Genomic DNA, 15,534 nt, shown 5'->3' on the forward strand with positions numbered 1-15,534 from the left:
CACCAGGGCTGCCCTTCCCTTGTGCTATTTCATCTCATCCCCTCCCTGGCCCTGTGTGAGCGGGGCTGTCTCCCTTCATGGACGAGGCTGCTCGAGGCCTTGCCCTTCTAATCGCTGCTCCACTGTGTGGCAGGCCCTGAGGCAACAGCTGACGCTGCTCCCATGGGCCTGGGTCCCTGGTAGGGCTTGGACACGTGTGCGTCTAGACAACCCTGTAACGCTCAGAGATAAGTGGTATCAGTGCAGCCATCCCCCTAAGAACAGACGTGCACTCTTGACTGTGCCTGCCTTGCCAGTCTGATCGGGATGATCAGAGAGCCAGTGCCTACAGGGGGCAGCGCCTGCCTTCAGTTAGACCAGCCTCTTGGCTCCACCCTTGCTTCTCTAGGAGTCAACGGCGTCTTCCCCATCCCACTCAGCCTGGAGGCCTGAAGCCTGGCTGCCCAGCCACACCCTCACCTGGAAACCCCCGTGCCCATGGACTAATTCTGTGAGTCCTGCTGAAACATTAACCTCACAGCTGGAGACCACCTTGCCCCAAGTTTAAAGAGACGGTCTCTGGGGCCAGCGCTGTGGAGTAGAGGGTAAAAAGCTGCTGCCTGTAGTGCCGGCATCCCATATGGGCGCCAGTAGTCAGCTGTTCCACTTCCGATCCAGCTATGGCCTGGGAAAGCAGAAGATGGCCCAAGTCCTTGGGCTCCTGCACCCACTCGGGAGACCTTGAAAAAGCTCCAGGCTCCTGGCTTTGGATCGACTCATTTATTTATTATATATAATAAATACATACTTATTATAAATAATAAATACATATAAATAAATAAATCTTAAAAAATAAAGAGAGAGATAGACTCTGAGGGCTCAAGGAGGAGGCAAGGAGCCGACAAGAACCCTCCATGCTCTTCTGCCCCTCCTGTAGCTGGGTCCAGGCAGGCCACAGACTTGTGAGCCCTGGGACAAAGTGGGCACCAAGGCTGCCCGGCCCTCCCTGCGAGTGGCCTGCCTGCTGCTCCAGTCCGCACAGCACAGAGATTCTGTCCGTTGCTAGCTCACTCCATCTTCTGTTCAGCAAACAGCATGCACCCAAATGAGGGGAGGGGGGGGAGCGTTTCCTCCAGGGACTGCTGCCAGGGATCCTGCACACTGGCGCCTTGGGTGCCAGGCTCTTTGCTGGAGTCTCCTGCATGGAGAGATCCTCTGTCCCCATCTCACTGGTCTCTCACTTCTAGCTGGGTGACCTTGGGCATACTGCTTCGGCTTCCTCATCCGGAAATGGGAATAAGCACAAGATCCCTCTTGTAGGCGTGGTGGGAGGATCGATGGGGCCTGAGCGGAGCAGCCTGGCGAGAGAGGGTACAGGCGGAGCTCCTTATGTTGGCTGCCACCATCACCAGCTGTGAGCCCCACAGCAATGTGAAACCTCACGGGTGGAGACCGCCTTGCTCCTGTGTCCTCTGGGGGACACGGCCTCAGTCGATGGTGGTTTGGGACGCCTGAGTGGTCCTTGGCCAGAATCAACAACAAAGGAGGCAGGGGCACTCGGCAACAGACCTGGCAACTGTTCCTGGGGACACTGGACAAGCGACAAAACCGACAGAACATGCAGGGAGTCAATCTCAGCAAACCAGGTGAACCTAGGCAAGGGCTTCAGCCATTTGGTACCTCAATTGTTCCCATCTGGGAAATGGGATGAAAAGCATCTACAGCCCACTGTTCTACGGTGAGGCTCAAACACGATGACGTGAGGATGGGGCTTGTGATGGCATGTGTCAGAGTACGTATTGACAAATGTCAGGAAATAAGTTATACAAGTGCAAATGAGTTCTTGTGCCTGGGGATCATACTTCAGTGACAACACTATACATAGAGTTTTTAAAAGCATTTTATCTCAGGTAATTTAGCTAGCAATGAAAATGATACTTTCTGGAAAACTAGGTTAGGTGACTCCAAAGTGCCTCAAACAATGACAAAGACACTATCTCCAAAATTCTCAGGGAAAATGTGAATGAATAGCTTAATAAAATGGGAGTGTGTGGACAAAACAATGTGTGTTTTACGTGCCTGATTTGAGAAGCATATATGTAACTCAACTAATAAATATTATGAAGAACCATGAACTCTATCTCCAAGTGTTCTCAGTACTTAGTTTACATGCTCCTACACACACACACAGTGGCCCTTCCTCTGGGACACAAGGGGTACTGCTTGTTCAGGGATGTCATATGTCCAGGGGTATTTTCTGAGCACCTGCTATGGGTTGGGCCTGGGTGGGTTAAGGGAGCCTCTGTTTCCCACAGCTCTCAGTCCAGTGAGGGTAAGGGGAAGCCAGGCATTATAGGCAGCCAGCTGACCTGCCAGTACAGACGCGGCACAGGGGTGGGTGGCAGGGCTGAGCCTCCTTTGGGGCTGAGAGGGCTCCTTTAAGGAAGGCGCACCTCTGAGTAGAGCCGAGGGGTGCTATTAGGGGAAGTGTCCCCTGCAAAAAAAAAAAAGATATGTTCAAGTCCTAACCCCTGTATCTCTGAATGTGATCTTATTTGGATCAAGTATCTTTATGGAGGCTATCAAGTTAATGAGGCCACCAGGGTGGGCTGTACCTTAATAAGACTGGTGTCCTTGCAGATAGGGGAAATGTGGACAGAGTCACAAACACAGGCAACAGGCCATGTGACTATGAAAGCAGAGACTAGGGCAATTCATGTACACACTAGGGAGCGCCAAAGACTGCCAGCAAACCACAAGTCAGGAGAGAGGCGTGAACAGGCTCTGGGTCACATTGTCAGGAGGAACCACCCTGCCCACATCTTGATCTTGGACTTCTGGCTTCCGGAACTGTGAGACAATGCATTTCTGCTGTTTGGAGTCCTTTGTTCCAGCAGCCCTGGCAAATTACTACAGGTAGGTGCTCGCTTTGGCAGCACACACACTGAAATTGGAGATCCTAACGTGGCTCCTGCACAAGGATGACGTGCTCTGTATTTTTACCACACTATCACAGCAGTGCATAGCGATCATGTGTCAGTTAACATGTAGGTGGGTAGGAGTGAGCCAGGAGCCCGGCAGGGATTCCAGGTGGAGGCGGCTGTGCACACAGGGGAGGGGCTGCCAGAGGTGCCAGAGGTGTTGGAGATCATGCAGGAGCATGCTGGGGCTCAGCAGACATGACTCTGCAACCACACTGAAAAGTGGGGGCTTACTGGGCTAGATCCACGGCTCACTGAGCACCTACCGTGTGCCAGGCAAGTCACAAGTACTCTGTGACCCAACTCGCCCATGGAGGAAACACAGTAAAGTGACACAGAATGATGGCAGTGGCTATCTCAGGCTGGGAAGGCCTCATGGAACCAGGCACGAGGTGACTGAAGGAAGAGCACTCCAGGGAGTGGAAATAGCCTGTGCAAAGGCCCTGGGGCGTGTGAGTCTCAGCAGCAGCAAGAGGCCAGGATGACTGGAGCAGAGGAAGGAGAGAAAATGGGGGGAAATGAGGGCGGAGAGGTGAGGGGCTGGATAGAGCAGGGTCTGGGCATCCGTGAGTGGTATGAAACGCGCGCTCGGCAGCCATGGGCCTTCTCTCCATCCCGGACGCGGTGTCTGGAGCTTTATCCAGGGGAGTGATTGGAATCCAGTTTAGAGTCCCCTCTGGCTGTCAGTGAGGCGTGGAGCTGGGTTCTCAGCATGAGCTCAGCACGCTGACGCTGAGGAACCCTGCTCCGCTCCTGACACGGCCTGCTCGCTCCCTCTGAACTCTGGCTCACCCACAGACTTGAATGATCCCATCCAGGGTGTGAACAAAGACATTACAAAGAGCAAGCTGGAGGAGGCCTGAAGCCTCTCACCCAACAAAACGGGGCCCTAGGCTTCCGGGCGCTGATCCAACTCCATCTCTCACCAGGGATGCGACCGTGGGCCTTGGCAGCTGCGTTTTGTAAAACATGGAGAGCAGGGGCCGTTGCTGTGGTGTAGCAAAGCTGTTGCCTGTAGCACCAGCATCCCACATGGGCACCGGTTCGAGTCCTGGCTGCTCTACTTCTAGTCCAGCTCCTTGCTAATGTGCCTGGGAAAGCAGCGGAAGATGGCCCAAGTGCTTGGGCCCATGCACCTGTGTGGGAGACTGGGAAGAAGCTCCTGGTTCCTGGCTCCAGACTGGCCCAGCTTCAGCCATTACAGCCATTTGGGGAGCGAACCAGCAGATGGAAGATCTGTCCCTCCCTCCCTAACTCTGCTTTTCAAATAAATAAATAAATGAATAAATCTTAAAAAAAAAATTGTGCAGAGTAACAGACACATCACGGAGCTGTTGTGAGGATTCAGTGAATTAACGCACGGAAGACCTTAGAACACCCTTTCTTGACTGCGGACTCCTGTCCTCGCTTCCACTGTTCAGTGAGACGCCTCACTCGAGGGCCTGCACGGCGGCCTCGCTTCTGCCTTCCTCTTTGCTCCTGGGCCTGCGGGGGCCTCTGCGAGCCCAGCTCTGCACTCAGCTCTCGGGCTCCACCAAGCAGACCCCTCCTGGTCTGTGGCCCCGGGCTCCGCCTCCTCACTGCAGTGCCCCCTCCTCAGACCCTCTCAACAGTGAGGGTCTCGGGCTCAGTCCCAGCCCTCTCTCCTCTCCTGCCACACACAGCTTGGCCAGGTTGCCCTCGGCTGACCTCCAACTCCGGATCTGCCTGCCTCCTTGGTGCCCCTGCCTGGGTGCCGGCCTAACACATTCGGCTCAGGCTTCGACACCTGGTGTCCCCTCCACCCTCTCTCCCTTCTAACAGACACAACCCGCAAGCTCCTGCCTCGGCTCTGCTCTCCTGAACTGACTCCCCCTCCTCCTGAGCCCCGCGCTTGGGCTCCAGCCCGCCTCCTGCCTGGACCGTGACAGCATTCCTCCTGCCCCGCCCAGGCTGTCCTCTACACGCAGCCACACGGACCCTGTGGACACCCAGTGTGGATCACATCCACCCTCTGGCCCACGCTGACCTGGGCTCCACATCACTTTAAGCAGATGCCCAAGTCCTACAAGACCCCGCTCTGTCCCTGCCGCCACTCTGGCCTTGTCTCACAACCCTCCTCCCCATTCACACTGTTCTGGCCACAACGGCCTTCCTCCCACAAGCCAAGCACGCTCCCGCCGCTGGGTCTCCGCAGCTGCCATTCCCTCTGCCGGGAACGTTCTTCATCCAGCCACGACACCACGCTCAGCAGCATCTGACCTGCGGGGTGCTTTTCTTATTTACTCCACCTACTGTCCGTCACCCCACCAGCAACGGGAGGGGCGTCTGACTTGTTCAGGGCAGTGTGCGAGGCACCACCCTCCTCCTGCCCCAGGGGTGCCAGGCTTGGCTCTGGCGAGCACCTCACTGGGCATCCAGGTACTTACTTCTTTGGGTCACTGAAGGGGAGCGGCCGTGGTGGGGGCTCGTCTGTTCTCTTCCACCCCGTTGGGTGCTTATTGCGCACCGGTTGCTTGGAGAAGAAGGACTTGGGGACAGAGGTGGAGAGCTGGAAGGGGCTGGACTGGGTCAGCTGGGAGGGCCGGGGAGTCTCTGTGCTGGCAGTTTTGTAAACCTGAGCCGGGTAGCCAGCCCGTGAACCCATCTCACTGCAAAGTAAAAACACAACAGAGTTCATTTACACAGGAGACACACAAATACATTACTGCTGAGGAAAACTCCAACATGGAGCCTATATGGATAAGGAGAAGGGGGGGCTACACTTGGTTCCTCTAAGGGGATCTAAAGGTCCATCTGCAAACCTGCCATCCCCACCTCCTTAGTACACCCCCACAGCTGAAGGTGGGGTCCCGCCTGCCTGCCCAGTCCGCAGTAGCCGTGGTACAGTCTGCTGTGGAGACTCTAAGAGACAGGAGACTTCTGTGGAGAAATAGCTGTTTTACTTAATGGGATCACGTGAATACACGGTTCTGTAACTTTTTTTTTTTTTTCCTAAAATGTATTTGCCAAATGCAGCCTATCATTCCCATATTTTCTGAGCATCAGACATCATTCCAGCTGATCTAATCTAAACCCACTACTTGATATTCCAAATGCTGGATTCTTGTTGAATTACGGCAACAAAAAACCTAGTGCTGTCAGTCAGACCCAATTCTTGTGGACTCAACTGCTCACCTCACTGCAGCAAATCAACTTCTAGAACATTTTTATAAAATTCCAATTCTCCCCTTAGTCAGAGTCAGGGGTATTCAATGAGCAAACAAAGACTCTTGATGTTTAAGTTACTAAATCCTTCTTGAAGGTTTATGTAGCAAAGTCAAAAATGAAACTTTTGACTGTGGTCAAATGAGATGCAAATCCTGTCCCCAGAGGACAAAAAACAAATCTCTTGGGGGCCTGTACTGTGGCGTAGTGGGTAAAGCTGCCGCCTGCAGTGCTGACATCCCATATGGGTGCTGGTTTGAGTCCTGGCAGCTCCACTTCTGATCCGGCTCTCTGCCATAGCCTGGGAAATCGGCAGAGGGTGGACCAAGTCCTTGGGCCCCTGCACCTGCATGGAAGACCCAGAAGAAACTCCTGGCTTTTGGATCTGCCCAGCTCTGGCCGTTGCGGCCATTTGGGGAGTGAAACAGAAGATGGAAGACCTCTCTCTTTCTCTCGCTGCCTCTGCCTCTCAAATAAATAAATAAATAAATATTAAAAAAAAAAAAACACTTCTCAGCACTCTGAAAATGGATCAAAGACATATAAGGATGTGAGAAGCATTTGTGCAGGAAAACTGCTGAATGGCAGCATTTAGCTCTGGGGCTTCCCTGCCTGCTCTCAGCTTCCCCAACCCCAACTAAACAAGGAAATTCTTCCAGGGCAGAACCTCTGGGACAGCATCAACTGGATCAATGTATACATTCTTCTTAAGATTTATTTATTTGAAAGGCAGAGTTTACAGAGAGAGAAAGAGTGGAAGAGGTAGAATTATTCCATCTCCTGGTTCACTCCCCAAATGGTCACAATGGTTAGAGTTTGAGTGGTCTGAAGCCAGGAGCTTCTTTCAGGTCTCCCATCTGAGTGACAGGGGCCCAAGGACTTGGACCATTCCCAGGCTCATTAGCAGGGAGCTGGATCAGAGCGGAGCAGCCAGGACTCAAACTGGCGCCCATTTGGGATGCCAGAGCTACAGGCAGTGACTTCACCTACTACGTCACAGTGCCAGTCCACATGACAAGTTTTCCCTTTTTCTTATTTATTTGACAGGTAGAGTTATAGACAGTGAGAGAGAAAGACAGAGTAAAGTCTTCCTTCTGTTGGTTTACTCCCCAAATGGCCACTATGGCCAGCACTGTGCCGATCTAAAGCCAGGAGCCAGGTGCTTCCTCCTGGTCTCCCATGCAGGTGCAGGGCCGAAGTACTTGGGCCATCCTCCACTGCCTTCCCTGGCCACAGCAGAGAGCAGGAGTGGAAGAGGAGCAACCGGGACTAGAACTGAGTCACGGCACCAGCCCCTCCTTTTTTTTTTTGAGATATATTTTTTATTTATTTGAAACGCAGAGTTAGAGAGGAGGAGAGACAGAAAAAGAGATATTTTTTCAGGCAGAGTTAGACAGTGAGAGAGACAGAGAGAAAGGTCTTCCTTCCGTTGGTTCACCCCCCAAATGGCCGCTTCGGCTGGCGCGCTGCGCCGATCTGAAGCCAGGAGCTAGGTGCTTCCTCCTGGTCTCCCATGCGGGTGCAGGGCCCAAGCACTTGGGCCATCCTCCACTGCCTTCCCAGGCCACAGCAGAGAGCTGGACTAGAAGAGGAGCAACTGGGACAGAATCCGGTGCCCCAACCGGGACTATAACCCGGGGTGCTGGCACCACAGGCAGAGGATTAACCTGTTGAGCCACAGCGCCGGCCAAGAAAAAGATCTTTCATCTGCTGGTTCACTCCCCAAATGGCCATAATGCTAGCAGCTGAAGCCAGGAGCCCGGAGCCTCTTCCAGGTCTCCCATGTGGGTTCAGGGGCCCACGGACTTGGGGCATCTTCTGCTGCTTTCCCAGGTGCATTAGCAGGGAGCTGGATTGGAAGTGAAGCAGCTGGGACTCGAACCACTGCCCACACAGCATGCTGATGTCGCAGGCAGAGGCTTAACCTGCTAAGCCACCAAGTCAACCCAGTAAGTTTTCAAAGGAGAAGAGAGGCTGATGCTGTGGTATAGCAGGTTAAACTTCTGCCTGTGAGGCCGCATCCCCTACGGGTGCCAGTTCGCATGGAAAGGCAGCAGCAGATGGCCTCCTGCATCCACGTCAAAGACTCGGATGGAGCTCCCGGCTCCTGGCTTCCGCCTGGCCCAGTCTCAGCCACTGCAGTAATTTGAGGAGTGAACCAGTAGATGGAAGATCTCTCCTCCCTCTCTCTCTGACTCTGCCTTTCAAATGAAAGATTTGAAGAAATAATGGCTGAAAATATCCTAAACTGGATGGAAATCATTACTGCACACATCTTAAGAAGCTCAGCAAACTCCAAGCTGGATAAACACAACAGAGACTCAGATCTAGAAAGATGGCTGAGAGTCAAACACTGAGAGCAGCAAGACAAGGAGCGTTCATCACACACCAGAGCGCTTCAGTACCAGAACGGAACAGAAAAACTGCTAGCCAAGAATTCCACCTCCAGCAAAATTATTCTCGAAAAATGAAAGAAACACAAAGATGTTCCTAGACAGACAAAGGCTGAGAATTTGCTGCTTGCACATCTACCCAATACTGCATAATAAAAGAAGTCTTCAGGCTGAGAGACAGGATTCTAGATGGCACCCTGGATCCACAGGCAGACACGAAGAGCTCAAGATAGTAACTTTACGACTTAAAATAAAGACGCTGCGGATCTGTCTGATTTGTGTTAAAACTTCCTTCCTTAAAGACGTGATTGTATAAGGCAATAATGATAACACTAAATTGTTGAGTATATAACGTATGACAAAAACAGCACAAAGGAGGGGAAGGGAACGAGGCTGTGTTGGAGAAAAGTTTCTATATTTTATTGGAATTAAACCTGAATTACCCAGATAGATGTGCATTATAGCAACAAAACAAAATCAGCAACAGCACCCAAATAGTATGCTAAATTGTATTTTTAAAAAGGATTTATGGGGCCGGCACTGTGGCACAGCGGGTGAGGCCGCTACCTGTAGTGCCGGCATCCCATATGGGCGCCGGTAAATGTCCTGGCTGCTCCTCTTCCAATTCAGTTCTCTGCTATGGCCTGGAAAAGCAGTAGAAGATGGCCCAGGTTCTTGGGCCCCTGCACCCACGTGGGAGACCCAGAGGAGACTCCTGGCTTCAGATTGGCCCAGCTCCAGCTATTGCGGCCTACTGGGGTGCGGACCAGCAGATGGAAGACCTCTCTTTTTCTCTCTGCCTTTCCTTCTCTCTCTGTGTAACTCTGATTTTCAAATAAATAAATAAATCTTTTTTTTTAAAGATTTTTAAAACTTAAATTTTTAAATCTTTTAAAGATATTTAAAAAAGAGATTTATTTATTTATTTGAGAGGCAGAATTACAGAGAGAGAGGGAGAGACAGACAGAGAAGGATGGATCTTCTATCCACTGATTCATTCCCCAAATGGCTACAATGGCCAGGGCTGGGCCAGACTGAAGCCAGGAGCTTCATCTAGGCCTCCCACATGGGTGGCAGAGACCCAAGCAGTTGGGCCATCTTATGCTGCTTTCCCAGGCACATCAGCAGGGAGCTGGATTGGAAGCAGAACAGATGGAACTTGAACTGGTGCCCATATGGGATGCCAGTGGCTTAACCTGCTGTGTCATAATGCCGGTCCTTAAACTGCACTTCTTTAATGCAGGATAAGGCATCATAGAAGTTCAGAGGAATAAGGAAGACAGCAGACACACAGAAAACAAATACAGAAAATGACAAATGCAAATCCAACCATCATCAACAGCTAACACTGAACAGCAATGGTTTAGACACTTCTATCAGAAGGAAGAGACTGTCAGACTGGGTTAAAAAAGCAACCACACAGGCCTTCTACAGTTTGACAACACTATTAGCGGGGCAAAGGTTACACAGTGCTGGGGAGATGTCCAGGGAGCTGCTGAAGGGTAAAACATCGAGAATGGGCTTTATAATCCTGAGAAAGTTCAGGAAGTCTCCTACAAGGAGGCAGTGGCATCTGGCCAATCAATGGCATCCAACATTGGCTTCTCAGAAACCCATGACACAGAAAAGCCTGCGTAAGTACACGTAAGCATGTGAGGATGGTTACTAAGTACTGTTCACAACCAAGAAAAATTGAGGGGCAGGCACTATCTCATAACGTGTTTGGTCTGGCCCAGCCCTGGTTGCTGCGGCCACTTGGGAGCCAGCGGATGGAAGATCTCTAACTCTGCCTTTCAAATAAACAAACAAATCTTAAAAAAAAAAAAAAAAAAAAAAAGTTGACCATGGCCTGAGTGACCAGGTAGTTCCAAGTATATCCACAGAAGCAAGAACTGTGCAGCCGGGTGGGTTTTTATTTATGGAAGAGGACAGACGTCTGAACCACGGGAACAGACCCAAGGCATGGGGTGGGTACTGCGGTGCAGGTTAAGCCACCATTTGGGACACTCACCTGGGATGGATCCCACCTCCATTTCTGATCCAGCTTCCTGAGGTGCCTGACAGGCGACAGAGGGTGGCCCAAGTACCTGGGTTCCTGTCACCCATGTGGGAGATCCAGATGGAGTTCCTGGCTTCTGGCTTTGGGTGTGAACCAGCAGATGGAGATCTGTCTCTCTTTCTATCTCTCTCTGTCTACCCCCATCTTCAACCAGACAGGTTGCGCATTTATCTGTCCTAATGTCTTAGGAGTCATTTAAGATTTTGTCAAAGTAAATGGTTTTACACTTACAAAAAAAAAAAGTTGAATAACTATGAGAAAGGGAGAGAAATCCCCTGAGCTGCATGAGGGTATAAAATGCTTTCGGTGCATCCAGCCCTGGGGCCTCAGAAGGGGGCTGGATGGGTGGTCCCAAGTGGGTAACAGGCGTTGGGGGAGTGAGCTGTGGTCCCTGCCTTCAGGAGCAAGGGCAGTGGCCCTGCTGATGGCCCCATGGGCGTGGGCAGGCTTTGTCCTCAGCATTTTATGGGCATCAGTTCATTTAGTGGTCCTGGCCACCCCAAAGGAAGGAACCTCTCCCATGTTTCAGGTGGGGAAACTGAGAGCCAGCGAGAACCTAACTTGCCCCAGAGATCATCGCCAGCAGGGGACACAGCCGGGGCGCAAACCCAGGCAGCCTGGCTCAAAACTGAATGCTTGGGCCGGCGCCGCGGCTCAACAGGCTAATCCTCCGCCTTGCGGCGCCGGCACACCGGCTTCTAGTCCCGGTCGGGGCACTGGATTCTGTCCTGGTTGCCCCTCTTCCAGGCCAGCTCTCTGCTGTGGCCAGGGAGTGCAGTGGAGGATGGCCCAAGTGCTTGGGTCCTGCACCCCATGGGAGACCAGGATAAGCCCCTGGCTCCTGCCATCGGATCAGCGCGGTGCACCGGTCGTAGCGCGCCAACCGCGGTGGCCATTGGAGGGTGAACCAACGACAAAAGGAAGACCTTTCTCTCTGTCTCTCTCTCTCTCACTGTCCACTCTGCCTGTCAAACAAACAAACAAACAACAAAAACTGAATGCTTCTGATGACCACCCTGTGCTCTCACTGGGGACAACTGTAACGGTAAGCACACAACAAATGAAAAGAACATGTAACAGCAGTTGGTATTTTTGAACCCCAGCTGTATCTCAGGTCCTGTGCTAAGTTGTTTAAATTCATGGTCTCAGCTGTTCATTTTTTTTTTTTTGACAGGCAGAGTGGACAGTGAGAGAGAGAGAGACAGAGAGAAAGGTCTTCCTTTTCCGTTGGTTCACCCTCCAATGGCTGCCGCGCCACGCTGATCCAAAGCCAGGAGCCAGGTGCTTCTCCTGGTCTCCCATGTGGTTGCAGGGCCCAAGCACTTGGGCCATCCTCCACTGCCCTCCCAGGCCACAGCAGAGAGCTGGCCTGGAAGAGGGGCAACCGGGACAGAATCCGGCGCCCCGACTGGGACTAGAACCCGGTGTGCTGGCGCCGCAGGCGGAGGATTAGCCTGTTGAGCTTAAACCTTAAACCAGAGATCCCATTACTCCTCCGACTTACAGACACAGAAACTGAGGCTCAGAGAAACGGGGAGTCTGAGAGCACAATGCTGGGGAGCGGCAGAGGTGCATCTGGACAGAGGCAGGCAGAGGAGAGCCAGGGGAGAATGCCGCGGACCCACACGCCTGGGGCGGGACTGTACAGGCCTGGCCACTTGGCCGTAAGGGACAGGCCGACCGTGCTGCCCCTCTGATGTCTGACACTCTGCACGTGGCTGGAATCATCACTCTCTGGCATGGGAGCCACAGAGCGGTTACACTGTCTCTTGTGCTAAGGAGCAGGAGCCACAGGTCTTCAGGGAGTGGAAGCAGAGGGTGGCTATGGGGTAAACACTTAGCCAACCACTGTCGGCTGCTGCCCACCTAGCATCACAGCAGCTGCTGCCCTGGGCTCCTCGCCTCCTCCTCCGTCCTCCCAGCCTCATCAACAGTGTGAGCACATGAGCCAGGTCAGGACCCCGTGGGTCCAGTCCACTCATGCTAAGAGCCAGAGCCCTCCCACAAGGTCCCATACCACCTGCCCCATCTCCTCTCTGCCCTCAGCTTCTCCACGTGCCCTCTCCCTCACTGTTCCAGCCACGTGGAAGCTGCTCCTCGAACACACCAGAAATTTCTACCTCAGTTTCTGCCTCAGGGCCTTTGCATGGCTCCCTCAATGCCTTGAGTACCAGGAGGTGGCCTGTGTCCCTCTCCCATGGCTGTGTCTCTGAGTAGGTTTTTGTCAGGTGTGACACAGGCAGGCGGGCCCCAGTGGATACCAAGGCCCCCCAGATTACTTCTCAGGGCTGTGCCCCCAGATTGTAAGCCGGAGACTCCTGGCACAGCCCAGGAAAGCAAGGTCATGTGCTCCTGGCCTGCCTGGGAACGCTCAGCGGCGTCAGCTCTGCACGGGGCGGGGAGCCTCTGACTGCCCCTAAATGGCCCTGACAAACTGCTCTGGAAACCCGGCGAGCTCTGGAGCACACACTGCCTCAGGAGAGGGCAGGGGGCCAGGTGGCCGCCCGCCTGGGATCACTCCGCCCGCTGCGGTGCCCGCAGCAGGCCCTGGCGCCTGGCAGTGCGCCTGGCAGCTGGGCTCCCATGACGAACGTCTGGGGGGAGTGTCTGTGAAGTCACTGAAGTCATCGGTGGGCACAAGCTACTACAGGCTGCAGCGCTTCCACGGCATGGGCTGGAGCCCAGGGGTGGGGTGGGGGTGGGGCCTGCTTGGGCACGGCAGGGCCCATCCCTTTTCTGGCAGCCTGTGAATTTTGCCCTCCACCCTCCCTCTTTCCTCCACTTCTCCAGAGTGCTCTTTTGAAAGCCTAAGTCACAATATATGCTCCAAAGTCTCCCAGGGCTCCCACATCTCTCAGCATCAAATTCCAGCCCCTAATCACAGTCAACAGGCCTGCCAGAGCCAGGCTCCTGCCCTCCCTCCGGTCACTCTCCCCTTCAGCCTCCAGGTCCACCCACTCGGGCCCCTGACCTCTCCCTGGGCACTGCACACGGGCTCACTCCCCCAGTCCTGGTGCCTGCAGCGTCCACTGCTGGGTCACGCCTTCCTTCCTACAAGCTGTCACCTCCTCCCAGAGGCCTTCTGGGAGCCTGCACAGGGCTGGCTCCGCCCCCCCAACCCCCCCAGCACTCACTGCCACCTGGCATGTGACGTGGTTATCTGCTGGCCTTTACTTCCCAGGAGAACGTCACGTCCACAAGGGGCCCTCAGCTTTCTCTCGGCTGTAGGGCAGAGTCTGGACCAGCCCGGCACAGTGGATGATGCTGACAGTGACCGTGAGAACAGCGCTCCTCTCTGGCCTGTGCAGCCCGGCCCTCCTCCTCTCGCTGAATCCCAGGTGCTCCCTTCTGCAGCAGCTGCCTGGGCTCTCACACGGCCCGTGGCTCGGTCTGAGAACCAGGTGCCTCTCCACCTCCGACACCCTGGCCAAGCCGCCTGTTCAAACATCCACAGCTGCCCTGACTTCCGGGGTCCAGGTCCGTATCCTCCTCACTCAGATCTCGGCCGCAGTCCCTTCCCCGAGACTCGGCCCTGCCGCGGCCCCGGCATCATCTGTCCGCCCACCTTACCCAATCTGCCGCAACTGTTCCTTCTGCTGTCCACTGCACTTCGGATCAAATCCAAACTCCATAATGGAGCCCACTCTGACCCTCCCCAACATTCTTTTTTTTAAAGACATTTTTTTTTTTTTGAAAGGCCGAGTTACACAGAGAGAGAAGGAGAGGCAGAGAGAGAGAGAGAGAGAGAGAGAGAGAGAGAGAGAAAGAGGTCTTCCATCTGCTGGTTCACTCCCCAATTGGCTGCAATGGCCAGAACTGTGCTGATCTGAAGCCAGGAGTCACGAACTCCTTCCGGGTCTCCCACATGGGCGCAGGGGCCCAAAGACCTGGGCCATCCTCCACTGCTCTCCCAGGCTATAGCAGAGAGCTGGATCAGAAGTGGAGCAGTGGGACTTGAACCGGCGCCCATATGGGATGCCGGCACTGCAGGCTGTGGCTTCACCTGCTATGCCATAATGCCAGCCCCCTCCCCAATCTTCTGTCAGCTGCTCAATTTCTACTTTTGAGTCAAGGGGCCACTCTTCCCCACCTCAGGGCCTTTGCACATGCCAGTCTCCCTTATGAGAGGTATACCTCTTCTGACTCCATCCCGCCCCCCTTTTGACAGGCAGAGTTAGACAGTGAGAGAGAGACACAGAGAGAGTTATAGACAGTGAGAGAGAGACAGAGAGAAAGGTCTTCCTTCCATTGGTTCACTTCCCTAATGGCCGCCATGGCCGGCGCTGTGCTGATCCAAAGCCAGGAGCCGGGTGCTTCCTCCTGGTCTCCCACATGGGTGCAGGGACCCAAGCACTTGGGCCATCCTCCACTGCCCTCCCGGGCCACAGCAGAGAGCTGGACTGGAAGAGGAGCAACTGGGACTAGTACCCAGCGCCCCAACCGGGACTAGAACCCGGGGTGCCAATACTGCAGACAGAGGATTAGCCAAGTGAGCCACGGTGCCGGCCCTCCCCCTGTTTTTAAAACTGTAAAATAGCCTACAGACAGCCAAGTGTACAACACACACACACACACAATTTGATGGACAGTTACAATGTGAACACCCATAATACCACCCCAGATCTAGAATATCTCATCAGGCCCCCTGAAACCTCTTCCCCTTCCCCACTCCCTGCTCCCCACCCATCCCCCTCTCCTCTTTGGCAGAAGTGACCCCTCTCAAGGACATCACCCCTATTGTCCAGGCTAGATTAGACACGCTCTCTGGCCCTGTACCAAACCCACTCAGATCTCACTGGGTCCCTCCTGCAGGCTGTCCCCTAGCATAACATTCATGACTTTGGTCACCCATAGCCAGGGTCCTGTCCACTTGATTCTGGGGCCAGCAGAGGGTCTGGCCCACAACAGATGCTTGCTGCACGAATAAAAGCAAAGG

At 53.8% G+C, this 15,534-nt stretch overlaps 1 protein-coding gene across 3 annotated transcripts in view; it reads right to left on the reverse strand.

Moving 5' to 3' along the window:
- Positions 1-15,534, reverse strand: part of SIPA1L3 (signal induced proliferation associated 1 like 3) — a 238,772-nt gene that overhangs the window by 18,985 nt on the left and 204,253 nt on the right. For all 3 annotated transcript variants that reach the window (XM_062176109.1, XM_062176107.1, XM_062176108.1), the window contains exon 16: positions 5,369-5,590. In XM_062176109.1, the coding sequence (XP_062032093.1) occupies positions 5,369-5,590 (222 nt within the window). The remainder of the gene's footprint in view (positions 1-5,368; positions 5,591-15,534) is intronic.

Source organism: Lepus europaeus, chromosome 19 (genome assembly GCF_033115175.1).
Source record: "Lepus europaeus isolate LE1 chromosome 19, mLepTim1.pri, whole genome shotgun sequence".
Lineage (NCBI taxonomy): Eukaryota > Metazoa > Chordata > Mammalia > Lagomorpha > Leporidae > Lepus > Lepus europaeus.